The 16,843-nt window shown below is 40.9% G+C and overlaps 1 protein-coding gene across 1 annotated transcript in view; it reads right to left on the bottom strand.

Moving 5' to 3' along the window:
• LOC311270682 (collagen alpha-1(XXV) chain-like) overlaps window positions 1-16,843 on the bottom strand; it is a 76,688-nt gene that overhangs the window by 58,885 nt on the left and 960 nt on the right. The window contains exon 2 of the mRNA XM_084375747.1: window positions 4,814-4,883. Coding sequence (XP_084231873.1) covers window positions 4,814-4,883 — 70 coding nt within the window. The remainder of the gene's footprint in view (window positions 1-4,813; window positions 4,884-16,843) is intronic.

The raw sequence follows: 16,843 nt of genomic DNA, 5'->3' as shown, positions 1-16,843 counted from the left end.
TTTATTCTTGGCAGCATGGCTGGACAGCATGTGATACTGAGTGAGAGGTGACACATACAGAACATAGCTCTACTCATCCAGTCAACCGGACCACGGTCTTCTATGCCATTGAGACAGGGGTTAGGGACTGGTGTATGGGAAAATATAAAGAAGTCAAATGAGCAGATTTAACCGTAAGATAACTCTTTATACCAATCAGTAATTATATTTAAATACAGAGTATGTTTGTCAGGTTTCCATGCTCTGACCCATTCACTTTCTGCAGTGAAGCTGTAGCAGGCACACGTGAATGGAGAGGAGTGACGATAACAAGAAGAATCCAGTCAGAATACTGAGAAGTGTGGGTGTGTGCTGAGGTGGAAGTGGATATCCTTTCAGGCTAACACTGATTATATACTCTGTTTTAATCATGCTAATGGCTGTGACATGACAAGTACTTCTCACATACTCTCTGAAGTGCCTTATGTGTATTTGTAATGACAACGCTTTTTTTTTTTAAGTTGAGCCCCCGTTAGGAGTCAGCTGAGCACTGACAGCTTAAAGACAACATCTTATGGCACAGTGTTTTGGATGTGACATGTGAGTGTCCAGTTGTCTGCCTGAACCAGCTCACAGGCTTTGCTCCATTATAATTGTCTCATAAGCCTATTCTGGCCAAACCCTAATAGGGCCATGTGGTGATTGCGTATACACAACATACCCAGTCTGTTGATACGAGGTCCACTCAGCCATAAGCAATGTGTCCGCTGATTCATGTCCATCCACTTAAAGCAACACGTATGTTAAACATATTTTTAGACCTATTGCTTTGTTTCATGGTCATGATAAACATTTGAGAGACAACAGACTGTGTGGCACTTCGAGGCCTGAAGTGTCTCACATTCTGCAGCTCTTCTTTTACCAACTTATAAAGTTCATTTTTCACAGGCTGCTAAGAAACATGTCAGGCTCAGAATAATACTCAGTGTCCTTCAAGTGACAGACAACACATGTGTGTCTAAGTGTCATGGCCCAGAATTACAGCAGCTGTTTTCTGAGAACTACATGGAGGTGATATATTCATATTAACTTGTATAGTAACAGATACCATTGTGATCACCCTGTGTATAGATTGGTGATAGACAAAAAGTTACTGGGTCAATTCTGATTTCACATATTTGGTTCTGTTACCTATTTCCATATATTATCTACTATACAAATGCATTTTCCTGTGATTGAACAACATCAGTTTGTCATCTAGGTGTCAGTGTTCTGCCCTCTCAGTCACCTGGTGCTGTTAATAATCAAAACCATGGCAGCCATGTGAACAGTCAGCTGACTGGCAGGCACCAGGTGGGCACTGACAGGGTGCAAGGTCTGCTGAAATGAACAGCAACGAGTCCAGAAATGTTATAAATGCAATTACCAGAATTATATTTTCCTGTCATATCTTAAGATTAAGAAGAAGAATGTATTGTAATTACATTTAATTTCCCCTTTAATTATATTTAAATGCAGGTTTAGTCACGTTCACCTACTTCTTTCCTAACTCTCTCCTGGAAGTTATAGTGGCAGGCCAGTGAAGGCAGTGCGGCGTTACCTTGAATAACTGACACAATTCTCTGGTTTGAACATTGTTGTAGACATTTGGGATAATGTACTTACACAAGGCTACAAAATGTAAAACAAAGGTCGAGTCATTTTTAGACATTTGTTGCAGAAATGTTAAATATATCTTTAACTAATGTTCATGCCTGTTCATTTTGAAAGAGCAGTGGGGAAACTCCAACACTCAACTGACAGATAGCGTGTCTGTTCCCTCCATCACTCACTCAGCACTGACTTTTGTATTTAAAGCGTGGGCTGCAGTCCAGCCGAAAAAGGAGACAACATTGCTTTGAGCTTGTTGGACAGTTTTGGCTAACTTGTTACTTGACTCCCTTCCTACCCGCTGCAGAATACAGAAAGACACAAGAAGCTGTAAAAGTGCCAGACCATCTGGACACTCTGAGTTGAAAGACTTCCACACCTGTGGTGGCTGGAGAATCTCCTGTGAAGCTGCAGGCAAACCACTACCTTAACAGGCATTCAGGGGCCGTCCCACAGACACTTACCGCCATGTTAAAACACTAACATCCCATTGACAAGACCAATTAACACTAATGTGTGGTGACGGGCCCCTCCCCCATGTTCTCACAGAGCTGTCACAGCCGCACACAAGCGCACACACACACACACACACACACACACACACACACACACACACACACACACACACACACACACACACACACACACACACACAAACAAAATGGTATCGGACATTTTATGAACAATTACATCAAAGTTATTTTCTCAGTATCCAACAACTACAGCTCCCATGTGTCTCAGCTGCTAGCTTCCTAAACCTCACTGGAGCTGAAACTGGTAAATACCAACAAAACAGTCAATGTTTCAATACCCCGACCAAGGAGGTGATGTTTCCACCTGTGTTAGTTGGTTGTTTTGTCAGCAGGATTACACAAAAACTACTGAACTGATTAACATGAAACTTGGATGGAGGATGGGTCTCAGCCCAGAATAGACCACAAACTTTTGGTGTGGATAAAGGGATGGATCCGGGAATATTTTCTCACTTTCATTGCGAGATAGAGTGTTGGTCTTTTTCAATGTCTAGGTGTATTTAGGTGGCTGGTATCTATGAGCGAGTACAAATGGAGCCTGTTGGGCCTTGGCAGAGGTATTCGCTCTACTGAGTGCCATTCTAGTTCTTTCTTTTTTAGGCTTTTTCCAATCTCTAGACAGCCAGTATCGTACACAACGCTTCAGAAGCTGTTGTTTATTTCCATTCTCATTCCTAATGGTCAGCCCCCAGCACCTTGTTCCTAATACGTCTCTAAAACCAACAAGCTGTGATTGGTCGGGGACTAACATGTGATCTGTCATGTTTCCTATGGCAAGAATGTGTGTTCCTATAATTGCCTTATCTGACACAGTGACTATGTTCGAGGAGCACTGTGTAGTTTTGTTGAAGAAATGTTAATGGCCAGAGAAAGGTCCTCATTGGCTGATTTTAAGCAAACTAAATAAACAAACTCTCTTTGTTTTCATGACTGAATAAACAAATGGACCTTAAAGGACAACACAATTTATACTGTTTTACTTTGTTTATATGTGGCGGACCCTGCCACCTTTCTAGCTTCAAACAGTGTTGTGAACAGCTTGTTTATTCACTTATGGAAGAAATATATATTTCTGACTTTGTATTATTACCTCATTAGTATTGTAAATATTCTGAATTTCTGCACCTTTAACAGAACATACAATTTTCATACAAGCACACAGCCAGTAATGCTGCGTTCATATCATATTGTTATATTGAAATACCATTCATCATCATCTAAGTCATATTTACCAGTTGGTAGGTGTTTTTTCTGAAAGTTCCAATATATCCAGTACCACTTCATAATGAAAATGAAATCAAACTTCTCATGTCATCTAAATTTTGTCATTCAAAATATTTACACCGCAAATCCATACAACAAGCAGGAGAATCTTTCTCATCTCTACCATCAATACCATGTAATGTGAATGTTGTGTAAGTGCAAGAGTCAACAAATACACACTCACACACACACACACCCTTTGTCTAGCTGATGCCCTGGCCACTGCTGCAGCAGAAGAAACAGGTGGCTTTAAACACTGAAGGACTTACTCAGCCAGTCTCAGCTGCCTCAGCTGAAACTGAAACAGTTATTAACAGTATGTAACAGTATTTTTAGTTATAGAAATCTTCTGGAATTCTTAGGGCACTTTAATAATGTCTAACATGGGCAATAACTCAAAAACAAAAAGGCATTCAGACGTAAAGTCTCTGCCGGTGCCAGGCAACAGACAGTCCAGGTCTCAGAGAGCAGAACACGGTGATGTGGCTGCTAATCCACGAATGCCTCAATGATGCCACTTCATCACATCAGCTTGCATCATGACCAAATATGACACAAAATGGTCCTGACTACCAACTGAGCTAATAACACCTCAGCTGGTCATCATATCTGAGTGAGCTGTAGACTATTAAATACAGCAGGGGTTTACGTCACTCTCATGTGATTCTTATGGTGCGTTCAGACCACATGGGCAGAGAAGTTCGATTGAATTGAAATTAGATTATTCATTCAACACTCAGCTTGGTGAATTTCAGCATCTGGAGCTGCGTCTGGATGACTGCAGCGCTACCTAAGCCTGACCAATGCCCAGTCCTCAGCTGTGGAGCACCTGTCCATCAGTCTCCGGTGAGTGGCAGTTTCTTATTTGGTAGTAACTGATGAACAAAAAATAAAGTGAAATAATGAAATAATCACACAGCAACAAGTCGAACACAACAGTACAACACAGTGTGTGTCCACTGATCATCGGAATGGTTGGTGAAGATGGTTCTTGGCCTTGGCAGTGCTTTAACTGAGCTCCCCACACACTTCAGCTCTGTCTATTGACGCATACATGCTCTAACCAGATGGTGGAGCAACATAAGAACATTTCCTCAGTAGACAGAATACAGGAGTCATGACCGGCATGTGTGAGTATTCAATATGCAGTGTAAAAGCAGCGTTATAGAGACCGCTGTAAGGAATATGAAAACAGCCTGTCATAGTGACATGTATGGAGCGACACTTGCAGAGTTGCATCTTGCTTTGAGTGGTGATGACGTGGAATTTGAACAGTGTGAGCTGCCACATGCAGCCTCTCACCTGTGTTCAGTGTCATGTGTCCTTTGCTGTCAAATGAGTCAGTAAGTGAAAGATAGTAAGCACATGGATGGGGAAGTGCAACTTACCTGGGGGACACAGGCAGCTGTGGGGAGCTTCCCTCGCCTCCCGCATCTTCGGTAGTCGCGCTGCAAGCTTCTGCATGAGAGAGGGAACAGAAGAAGAACTTAGAGCACTGACATTTTAACATCATGTTGCACATGTCTGTTGTCAAAACACCATTTTAATGTATCCATGGAGCCCTTAATATCAAATATCAAATAAATCAAATTACTGAAGATGTCCATATTACAATAATAGACTTTCATTTTTTTTCCCCTCTCAGGACTGGTTGTTCCCACTGACCAGGTGGTCTGCAGCGTCTTAACTCCACCTGTCAACATTAGATCAGTGTGCTCAGTATCTCAACAGAAGGGTAACAGATAGAGCAGTTAATTTTAATAACAGAAATGCAAAAATAACAGTTCTAATGTATAAAGCTAATGCTAATACTGAACTGGGCTGTATCGGACTGTGTGGTGGAAACAAGGCTTAAAAGACAACACCCACCCAGCCACAGTCTGTTCATCCTGCTGCCAACTGACAACAGATACAGAAGTATCTGCTGCCATACCACCAGACTACAGAGCAGCTTCATTTCCCAGGCTGACTCCTGAACTCATCCTCCAACTGCCACTGTGATTTTTTTTATTTTTTGACTAGATTATTATTTATTAATCAACCTGTATAGGTGTTTTTTTTTTATATTTAGGAAATTACAAAATGTCGTTATACAATCTTGTGTTGCCAAATGACTATTGAATTCATTTTGAATCTAATAACTCTTAACAGTTTCTTCACATTTTACCTTTTGTTCCCAAAAAACAAGTATTTTCCTCAGAATCTCAAAAACAGGTTTTATTGATAACATTCAGCTACTAAATATGCCACTCCACCCCATGTGTGTAAATGGGTGAATGCTTACGTATTGTAAAGTGCTTTGAGTGGATGTTAGACTAGAAAAGGGCTATGTAAGCATAGTCCATTTACTCATGACACTGACAACCAATATCTGTATATCTTTTTAAAATGATCTTCTTAAAATTATTTGTCTACATAAAAGTCTTATATCAATATGACCTTTAAGACTCTAAAATGTACTGAAAACCATGATGACACCAGCAATACACATTCTAAGTCCTATATCATAGGCAACTGAACTAGTTTCAGCTTCTGAAAAAAATTAAACAAGTCCAGTTATCTACAATATAGGACTTAGAATTACCATGACCTGGATGACTGAGAACCTTCATCAACATCCAGCAATACACATCTAATACAAAGTATCAACTTAACATTAGAAGTGAGAATCAGGAGAGTCCACTCCAAACTGTGAAAAGTGAAGATGACAATACAGTAAGTTCCACTTACTCACCTGAAGACCACTTCATGTCTATACTGGGAGTGAACTTTCACATTTCACCTTGTTAGCTAAAAAGGACAAGAAGCCCAGTTACAATTCCATCACAACAGAGCAATTATCACATGCTGATGAAGACCAAGTGATATGGCCAAAAGCTCCAGAACAAAAGAGTAAGTGGGGCTTTACAAGAGATTGTTTTGTCCATGAGAAATAACTGTGTTTACTTAAACAACAGACACCACATTACTGTGAGAGTGTGTATGCTGCAGTAGATTCCTGTAAATATACTAGATACTTACACCAAACAGAGGACAGGGGCATTGTGCACTGTGTGTTGCATACACTTCACATGCATCTAATGGCCCTAATATGACGTGTTTAGAAAAGATTGCTCCCCTTGAAATGTAAACCAAGTATTCTATATTGTCTATTATTGTTTTACTGTTTAGCACAAGGCCTGCCATTCAGTCTTTCTCAAGATATCCAAGTGTGACAATTGACCTGTTTAGATCAACAAAAGCCTGCGTATGAGTTGACTCTGAACAGAATCATAACCATACGAGTACATTCTCCACAGCATAGCAGTCAGTCCGACTGGTGGTGGTTACTAGCAGAGGAATTCCAGCACGGCCTGTTTAGAGGCCTACAACGGGTGCTAAAAGGGATGTGATGAAGGAACTATCATTCTGAGCACCGCTGCACGATTCTGCGTACTGCCTGTTACCTCACTTATCCCGGTTAATAGCAGTCCATGGCAGTTGAACCAGGGATCATTAACCATTTTTGTTGTGAATGGACAAATTTGTGTCCTCCGAACACAGCTGGAGCGAGCTGTCAAAATGCCAAAATACATCTCTCTTTATCTGTATTCATACGTACATACATATGGATGACACTGATGACAAAGAGTGTAGCTGCTTCATATGTGTTTCTTCTTTCCTGCATATTACTTTCCACTCTTTCAGAGATATCGCACATATGTCCAAAAACAGTCATCGTCAGGCAGCCCTTCATCTGGTATACATTCCCTCAAACGTACAACGTCGGTATTCCTACGCACAAGCACAGCTGTACCTACCACTGTATTACACAGCTGTCTGACGGCAATGTGAAGCATCAAAAATGTTCAAAATGGAGCGCACACATAAATGGATAGATATTATTTTTAGGTGTTAGGTGTTTAAGTGGCTAAAATACATCTTGTTGTCAGTGCTGTTTAGCAGTACAATGCTCTGCTTTCTGTTGGTGCTACGTGCTGCTTCTCAACACAGACGGAGAGCTGACGGTCGTCTACCACAGGTAACACGTTGACGAGGGATAAGTACCTCATACAAGCCCACATCAAAATACCCTAACTGTCACTTTAAGAGGCATACAGGCTGAGGACAAACCAAATGCAGATAAAATACTGTAACAGCAAGTAAAAATAAATGTATGTTCTCCTGGCCTTTCATGAGTATTTTTTCCTTATGTTTCCTTATGTCGGCTGTAAAGCACACTCTCAATCTGCATCAGAAAAACAGGATGCCAAAGTTCCAAAGTTAAGTGCTCTCGTCATTCAAAAGTCTCATGCGGAATCAATTGTTAGGCTGCACACTCAGGCATAAATTTCCGTTAACCCACTTTATATTATTCATGAATACTTCCAGGAATTTATTTGGTTGATACTGGCAGACCCCACTCACAACTGGAGAAGTCTTTAGTAAGACTAATCCAGAGAGCCGTGCAGCCAGAGCCCTCTACAGTCCACTCTGAAGCAACAGACACAAAACACAAACTCTCCAAAGCTCCATAATGGAGATAATGCAGAGAGGAGACTCAGTTCAACTAATACACACACACACACACACACACACACACACACACACACACACACACATCAGAGACTGAACAGGCCTCACTACCTTCAAAACACTCACCAAAACTCACCTTTTAAGAACTGTTTTTAATGTATAACTTGTCTCTTTTTGTATGTGTATTGTGTTGTTTTGATTATTCTGCTTCTTAACCTGTAAAGTGTCTTTGTGTACCATGAAAAGCGCTATACAAAATAAATTTATTATTATTACATGTTTGAGTACACACAAAACTGTGGAGCTCCAACGTGTTCAATATTAAATAAATAGAAAAATAAATAATTACATAAATCAATTGTGGAAATTATATAAATGAAACAATAACAAGTCATGATTGTAAAATGTTGTTGACTCTCCACACTGTCAGGAATATGATTGTGGTGGAAGAATAAGAAAAAACAAACACTTTGAAAGATGACTCTGAGGAACATGAGAATTAGCTCTGTCTCACTATCCTTGAAGGAGAGCAAATGAGGAGTATCTCTTGTTCTACAATTTCCAAGTGGATTTATGGATGTTTATCTGTGATGGACATTTGCGATACCACTGTTAGTGGTAAGAGCGAGTCACTGTTTCCAGAACTGTGTGTATGATGTATGGTATGGCTCTGACTGAGTAATCATTCTAAGAAAAGACATGTAAATTGCATCAGTGGTGTGAGGATTAATCAAGGTTTAACTGAGGTTTAACTCAGCCAATGAGATTACATCTGCCTGTTGCTAACTGAGCTCTGCATCCTAAAAGGGAAGTTCTGTGTACCACAATTTCCTCCAGACTTCCAGTATGAATCATTCATGATGTAGAACAGCTCGGGTGCTCGGTCTGTTTGGGATGAAATGTGATTCTATTTCATTGAGATGACAAACCCTTCTACTATCCTGTACTCTTCTATTAACATGAAGACCTGGCAGTGCTGCTACATACACTTCCTGATATACTGTTCTCAGTCCTGGCCGTCCATACCTTGTTACACAGTGTCCTCAGTTAAGTGCGACACTAGCAAGCATCAGCAACATTACATTGTTTCTTATTGGAATGTGTCCTCATTGGCTGCTAGTAGAGTTGTTCCGATTCCGATACCAGTATCGGAAATAGAGCTGCATGATATATCGTTTGAGCATCGTCATCGCGATGTCGTGTGCGCAATAGTCACATCACAAGGCCTGCGATGTAGGAGGCAAATGAACTCATGCGGACTCTGCATGCGCAGCGATCCACCAATCACATTAGTTCTTATTCAGCGTGCCGAAGCAGACCACGCCCCTGCAGATGGAGTGAGTCGCTTGTAACAACATTGAAAAATGAGCAACGAACAAGAGAAAATCGCCGAAAACGAAGACTTAGTGCCAAAAAGAAAAGCAACGTCAGTTATCTGGAATTATTTCGGCTACAAGAAGGATGATATTGACCAAACACGTGTTCTGTATCGACAGTGCCTTGCATCTGCTGCCACAACGAGAGGTAACACAACTAATTTGTTTGACCATTTACGTCGGTACCACACAGCTCAGTACAACGAATGCAAAACCAGATCTGACTGTCATTTTTTTTAATCATTTTTGATAAAAAGAAAGATGTTTAGTTTTGCTGTAAAAGACTTCAGTTGTTGAATAAAAGGTTGAATAACCTGTTTATCACTCATTGTTAGTTACTTAATGTAATTATGAAGCTAGAATATTCCATTTTAAGATGGAGAGCTCAAAAGGTTCAAAGATTTGTTTATTGTCATTCAATTCACGTTTGCACATGATAGAATGAAACATGTACTCAGGTCCCAGCACAATAAAAGTGAACAATAAAAGAAAACAATAAGAATATCTCTAAAACACAGACAGAAGCCATACTCGTAACATTCACAAAAAGAGGTAAGATCAATGCAGGTTAATTGTCCACGAGATAGCAGCAGTGCAGCATAACATAAAGTGCTTTTCAGGTCATCTGATGAAAATTCCTGTATTTTTTCATATCGCAATATATATCGCAGGGTTAAAAAAAATCGCATTGTCAGTTTTTTCCAATATCGTGCAGCCCTAATCAGAAATGCCTCCGATACTGCCGAAAATGCTGGCATCGGTATTGGCGAGTACTTGAGTCCAGGCACCGATCCGATACCACGTAATCTATTAGAAATAGGAATCCATTTACCGTTTAGCTCCGTTAGCTCTGACACAGTTCTTCTTCGCCGCTTTTTAAACAGTTGCGCTGTGCTGCCATTGGCAGCTGCTGTTTTAGAGGTGTGAAGAAGAATTGATCACCTGACACCTGTAGACAAGGAGCTAACGTTAGCGCATCATGTCGGCGGTTTGGCAGCATTTCACACTGCATGCTCCCACCAGTAAGACTGCGACATGCAACATATGCAAAGAAGCAATTTCGAGGGGTGGCACGAGTGTTGCAAATTTCAACACCAGCAACTTAATCAAATATTTGAAGACGCGTCACGCTAAAGAGCACAACGAATTTACCAAAGCTACGGGGAAAAAGAAGAAAGAACTGCAGCAGCAAACTGCCTTCCAGCGACAAGATAAATTCCCCAAAGACAGCCAAAGCAACAAAGATAACCAACAAAATTTTGGAGTTTATTGTCCTGGATGACCAACCCCTGTCTGTCGTCGAAAATGTGGGATTACGCGACTTAATGGAGCATTTGGAAGGTACTGTTTGCCAGGTCGTAAATATATTTTCGAAACTGCGCTACCCAAATTATACAAGACAGTTAGGGAACACATTTCGTGTATGCTGAAAGACGTGCAGGCAATCAGCTTTACCACGGACATTTGGAGCTCCGATGTGTGCCCCATGTCTTCGCTAAGTTTAACGTCACACTGGGTGGACAGAGAGTCAACATTTACTGTCAACATACTGGCACATTTATTGCCGAAGCAATTGAGGGGATGCTAGTGGAAAATCCCCAAGTCCAACGTTCATGTTGTTTTGCACGACAATGCTAGCAACATGAAGAAAGCCATGGACGAGATGGATGTACCAAGTTTGGGATGCTTCGCCCACACTCTCCAGCTGGTGGTGCATGAAGGACTACTGTCACAGAGAAGTGTGAGTGATGCACTGGCGAATGGTAGAAGGATAGTCGTGCATTTCAAACACTCACCACTGGCTACTACATGCCTGGAGGATATTCAAAAAGATCTACAAATGCCCACCAAACGACTGCACCAAGATGTAGCAATGAGGTGGAACAGTACCTACTATATGGTCAAGTGTTTACAGAGCAGAAGCGGTCAATTTAAGCATATGGAGCTGACCACGACCTGCCAGTGACCCTTACGGCTAACCAGTGGGCTTTACTGGAGAAAATAATCACTGTTCTGGCACCATTTGAAGAAATGACCAGACAGATTAGCTCCTCCACCTCATCTGCAGCTGAAGTCGTCCCCTCGGTCACAATGCTGAAACGCCTGCTTGCTCGGGAGAACAAGGGGGACACAGGTATAAAAACCATGAAAACAACCCTTCTTGAGGCTGTCCAGAAAAGATTCAAGACCATCGAGAATGAGCCCTTGTATGCAGTTGCCACTCTGTTAGATCCATGATTCAAAGATAGGTATGTCTAATATTTTTATCAAATGTCTATATTATATGTGTCCTTTGCTCTTTTAAATCGCTGTCTATATGTTGTGTAAGGCGACCTTGAGTGCCCTGAAAGGCGCCATAAATAAAATGTATTATTATTATTATTATTATTATTATTATATTACAAAATATTTTGAAATGGTGTTTTGGATAACTAGATATTGCATTATTATTGATTACTATTGCATGAATACGTTACCACTAAAAGCTACTAGGGAGGAGGTTGTTTATTTGTTTATTTTACACATTAAGACATTTATTTATTATTTTTCATTGTTGTTTCAGATACTTCACAGGTGCAGACAGCATCAAGCATGCCAAGGATGCTCTGACCCAAGAGGTGGAGAAGATGGAGGCGTTACTGAGCAGGACCACACCTGAGGGAGCAGAGACAGTGCCAGAAAACCCCCATAAAGCCCCACGTATGGAAGCACAGCCAGACAGCAGCAGCAGCAGCAGAAAGAGCAGCTTGAAAGGCCTGTTTGAGGAAATCCTGCAGGAGCATGATGAGGAATGTGGGGCAAGTAGCATAAGCCCATTCCAGTACTGGGGAGTCAACCAAATTTGGTTTCCCACCCTGGCTGCCACTGCTGCAAAGTTTCTCTGTGCTCCTTGTACCAGTGTTGACAGTGAGAGACTGTTCAGTGCAGCGTCCAACATTGTTGATGCAAGAAGGAACAGGCTAGGAGGAGAGAGAGCAGAAATGCTCATCTTCTTGAAGAAGAATCTGCCTTTGCTCTTGAAATTATGAGCAATACTAAATTGCTAAAATGCTACTGCAATGTGTAGCCTACTTGTTTTAAAGTATTTTTTGTAAAGTATTATTTGTGTAGCTGCTGCTCTTTTGATTTGTATTTTTTTTTTAATGTTTACTTTATTGGTTGGTGTTGCACTATTGTTAAATACTGCACTATTTAAAGATTTAAATGTCTTTAATTTAGTACATAATGGCTGCACTTTTTTTTAAAGGAATCGTTTAAGTTGCTGTTGGACTACTTTTTTATACTGTTCTATTTAAATGACTTTTTTATTTTACAATATTGTGGCTGCACTTTAATTTTTTTAAAAGAATTATTCCTAGATTTATTCAGCTGAGTTTCTGTTGCACAACTTTTTTATAACGTTCTATTTAAACATTTAAATGCCTGTCTTTTATTTCAAAATATTGTGGCTTCACTTTTAAGTTTTATCAATGAAATTTATTTCTAGATTTATTCAGTTAATTTGCTCTTTCACTACTTTTTTACACCGCTCTATTTAAAAATGTAAATGCCTTTTTTATTTCACAGTATTGTGGCTGCACATAATTATTCCTAGATTTATTTAATTAAGTTGCTGTTGCACTATTGTTTTATACTGTTCTATTTAAAAATAAATGGCTTCCAGTTGCTGTATTCATTCATGTTTTACAAAGAGTTTAACCTGAGCCAGGCCTTACCACAATGATAATCATATATCCTATCACAGTCATGCAGGCGTAGTGATGATATTATTATTTTTTTATAACACACTGGTATTGGTACTCAGTATCGGCCGATACCCACAGCACAAGTATCGGAATCGGTATCGGGAGGGAAAAAATGGCATCGGAACATCTCTAGCTGCTAGTAACGTAGCACTGCGCAGAATGTTGCACCGTTCTGAGCCCAAAGCCCTGTTTCTATTTTCAATCCTGTCGCTCGTGTTGAATGAGGAAAAGTGGATGAATGGATATTAAATGAGAAGTTATCTACAGAATACTATCTCCTGTTACCACAAAAAACAAAATTGCCAGGGAGCTGAAAGTTTCTGGTGGGAAAACCCACCATCTCTACTGGCTGTTGGCTATATTGTACATCCTTTTCAGTAGTGAAACATCTAAATATTACAGTATAAACATGTGCTCATAGCTCTTTAAAACACAAAAGGACAAACATAGGATGAAAGGCTATCTTAGCAAACCCACCCATCTTTTACTTGAGTGCTTGAGTCTCCAACCTGATCTCCACATGTTCACATGATGTATCATATTAAACGGAGTCAGTGTGGGCAGTGAGTGTCTGCCATTGGGTCGACTCTGACACTCGCATGTAGTTAGGACGTAGTGTCTGTTCTGTTCCACAAGGGAAAATCATACCACATCTCAAATAATCTTAAACAATTCAAAGTTCTGCAGAAGTAGTAATTACAGCAGAAAATGAAGAAAATACATTAGTTACAATGATGACACATACGTATGTGCAGCCATCACTAACTGTGCTCTGAAAGTACAGAGGAGGCTCGGTACTTCTACTTGAGTGTGCTGTTTGCATTAGGCTGTCTGATTAGCACATTATTTCTTCTCCCGCAAACACACACACACACACACACACACACACACACACATATATGTATGTATTGTACAATGCATTAGGTGGCAGCACTGTGGGGAGAAGAGTGGGGAAACCGGGGCAGGGGAGACTATATTTTTCACATTTCTACACCTCACTATGTGGCCTCCAGTCTCCCTCATACCTCTACACTCACTATGTGGCCTCCAGCCTCCATCATACCTCTACACTCACTATATGCACCAGGCTTGCACCAGGTCTGCAGAGAGCACTTTGTGGTTAATTGTAAATGCTAAAGGGGCCATGTTTGGGGAGAGATAATGACAGAATGAGGGGGAGGTTAAGGAGGTCAAGCTGTTTTCAGGGGTGTTGTTAAGAGTATGGTAGTTATTTTGGGAGAAGTATGACTGAATTGAAGGACCTGACAAAGCTTATTCATGACTTGGACACCTGTTGAGAATTTGCAGTTCCATAGAGCTGTGAACCTTCATACAAGGACTGATAGGATTCCTCAAGTAACTAATTTACTAAATATTATTCAAGCTGTATTTAATCCATATCACTAAATGCAGTGCACTGAGGATTATTACTAATGTACAACACACTTACATTGTGGACATGTAATATAAAGAAGGCATGTTTGATGGCCAGGATGGAGGAAGAGAGAGAATCCAAAGTTTAGAATCATTTTAAGAAGAAAAAATAAAAAATCCAACTACCCTGCCACAATAGCACAGTCAATGCTACAGCATCTCAGCAAAAAGCATCCTGTCTACACATTCAGTCCACACGGAGCAGACCCACGGGCCACCATTAACTTTCAATTTCTGCACTGCAATAGAAAAACACTATCCCCTTCAAAGTGATACATTAATAAGTCAGAAAATAAGCAGTCAATCACCCAGTCCATCAATGTAGCTCACTGATCGATAGACAGCCTCATCACTGGCACAGTAACTGTGACCCAAACTGACTAGACACATCACTCACTGAGCTAATGAATTCTGCTGTGATCCAAATTTGACTAGAATAATAACAGCACCGAGTCTGAGCTGCTCCAACAGGGGACGTTTTCCATAACAGAGGAAACTGGTCGTCATTGAGGAAGACAGGGAGGTGGGTTCTGGACTGTGTTGGGTGAAAGTACCAAAGACGTCTCTCTCTCCATACAAAAGGCCACATCTGTGCTTGTGCCCATTAATAATGACTATTTATACACACAGAGCTAAACAAAGAGACAGGCTGCATCGCCCCAGGCCGTCTGGAAATGAAGACGCGGAGATCCTATTCACTGGGTCCCACGGAGGAGCTCCGGAGCCAGGCTCTCAGAGAGGACTCTATCAACAGCACCCCTGATTGTCCTTACATCCAGTTCATCAACCTCCCTGCGTTCTGTTTGTGAACACAGCAACATCTGACTTTCTTCGATCATCTCAACTTCTGATTGTCTTGTATTTGTGCTGTATTCTCATTGGCCGTTAATAAAAACATATCCAATCTTATCTGATTAGATTTGATGGGCCTGATGATCTCATGTCAACAAACAGCTAGGCTGGCTTTATTCAGAAATTCAGAAATACACCTTCTAACACCTCAAAGCTCCTCAAGTGTTATTTGTGCCTAAACCTAACCAGAGCATAAAGCATAGCGTTGTCACAACATAAAATAAAAACAATTAACCTTAAGAAATGTAAGGTTATTATATCAGTGGTTTGGCAGAAAGGTACATTGTCAAGATGTTTTATCTGGCAGTGGGACTGTGGCACATCCGTGCAGGTACAAAGATAAAAACCACAGCCTCTGCTCACCCACCATATCTGGCAACCTGGGCTGTATGGAGTCAGAAGTGCTGGGCAGACAGACACACTGTTCAGAGGGAAACGTATTTGTGTTGGTTGAGGCTGGAGGGTTCAGGATACTTGGCCTGACCTCAGTACTTCTGCCTGGCTGTAGCCCTGAATGCATCCAGCCTTCAAATCATTGATCTTCTCATCTCACAAGAATGTGCGTACTTACCAAAATGTTGAACTTTCACATTATCACCATATATTTTCTTCCAAACATATCTCAGGAAATGTCTTCTTGATACTAACTCTATGAATACGTATGCTGAGTGTAATACTGCCATCCTCCCTGGCTGTTGGCACCCTGTGCTCTGTCTTCTCCTGGTGAGTGCATTATACTTGCCCTAGTGAAAGGGCTCATAGCGGAGGGGTGGTGGGTGATAAAAGTTGGGCCAAAGCAAATGGAGGGAGGGAAAACGGAGCCTCTGTGGGACTTCAATCACTGTGGAAGAACTTGTTAGTGTAGCTGTGGAAGTGGTCAATGAAAGGGCAGCACAAAGGGCAATTACAGGAGCAACAGATGTGAAAGGCCAGGGAGAGCTCCTCACATGATATCACAGACGCACACATGGTAGTAAGAACACTTGGACAAACTGCTTAGTAATGGACTGATTCGCAGAAGAGACGAACATTGTTAGTCTTTGACTAAACACATCCTGCTACCTCTTTCTAATAAGGCACCCTTTATAACGCTTTTAAAAGAAGTACATGGAGCCTGTAATAAAGGAACAGCTCACCCCAAAAGTAAAATCCAGTCATTATCCTTCACAGTGAAGCAGCGTTGCAGCATTCTCCTGAACAACTGAAGTAGCTGGAGACTTGATTTAAAACAGAAAAAACTACTTTTACTGTGGCTGTGTGTCTTCACCTACCATGTGTGCTTTTTTGGGGTGAACTTATCCTTTAATGATTAACAAGCTTTTTGTAATGACTCCATTAATAGGAACAAGTTTTGGGTTGCAAGCTGTAAAAAACTCCTTTTGGTTGGTGTGGAAGGGCAACTTCTAATCACTACTTCAAACTTCATAAGAAGAAGTTTGGGGTTTCCACGTGTTGGAGAAGGAACTAATGAAGTTTGATCGAACAGGTTAACACA

The sequence above is a fragment of the Pagrus pagrus genome, assembly GCF_965226575.1.
Source record: "Pagrus pagrus genome assembly, chromosome: 15".
Taxonomy (NCBI): Eukaryota; Metazoa; Chordata; class Actinopteri; order Spariformes; family Sparidae; genus Pagrus; species Pagrus pagrus.
The sequence above is the reverse complement of the archived record's forward strand: the minus strand, read 5'-3'. Positions and strand labels throughout refer to the sequence as shown.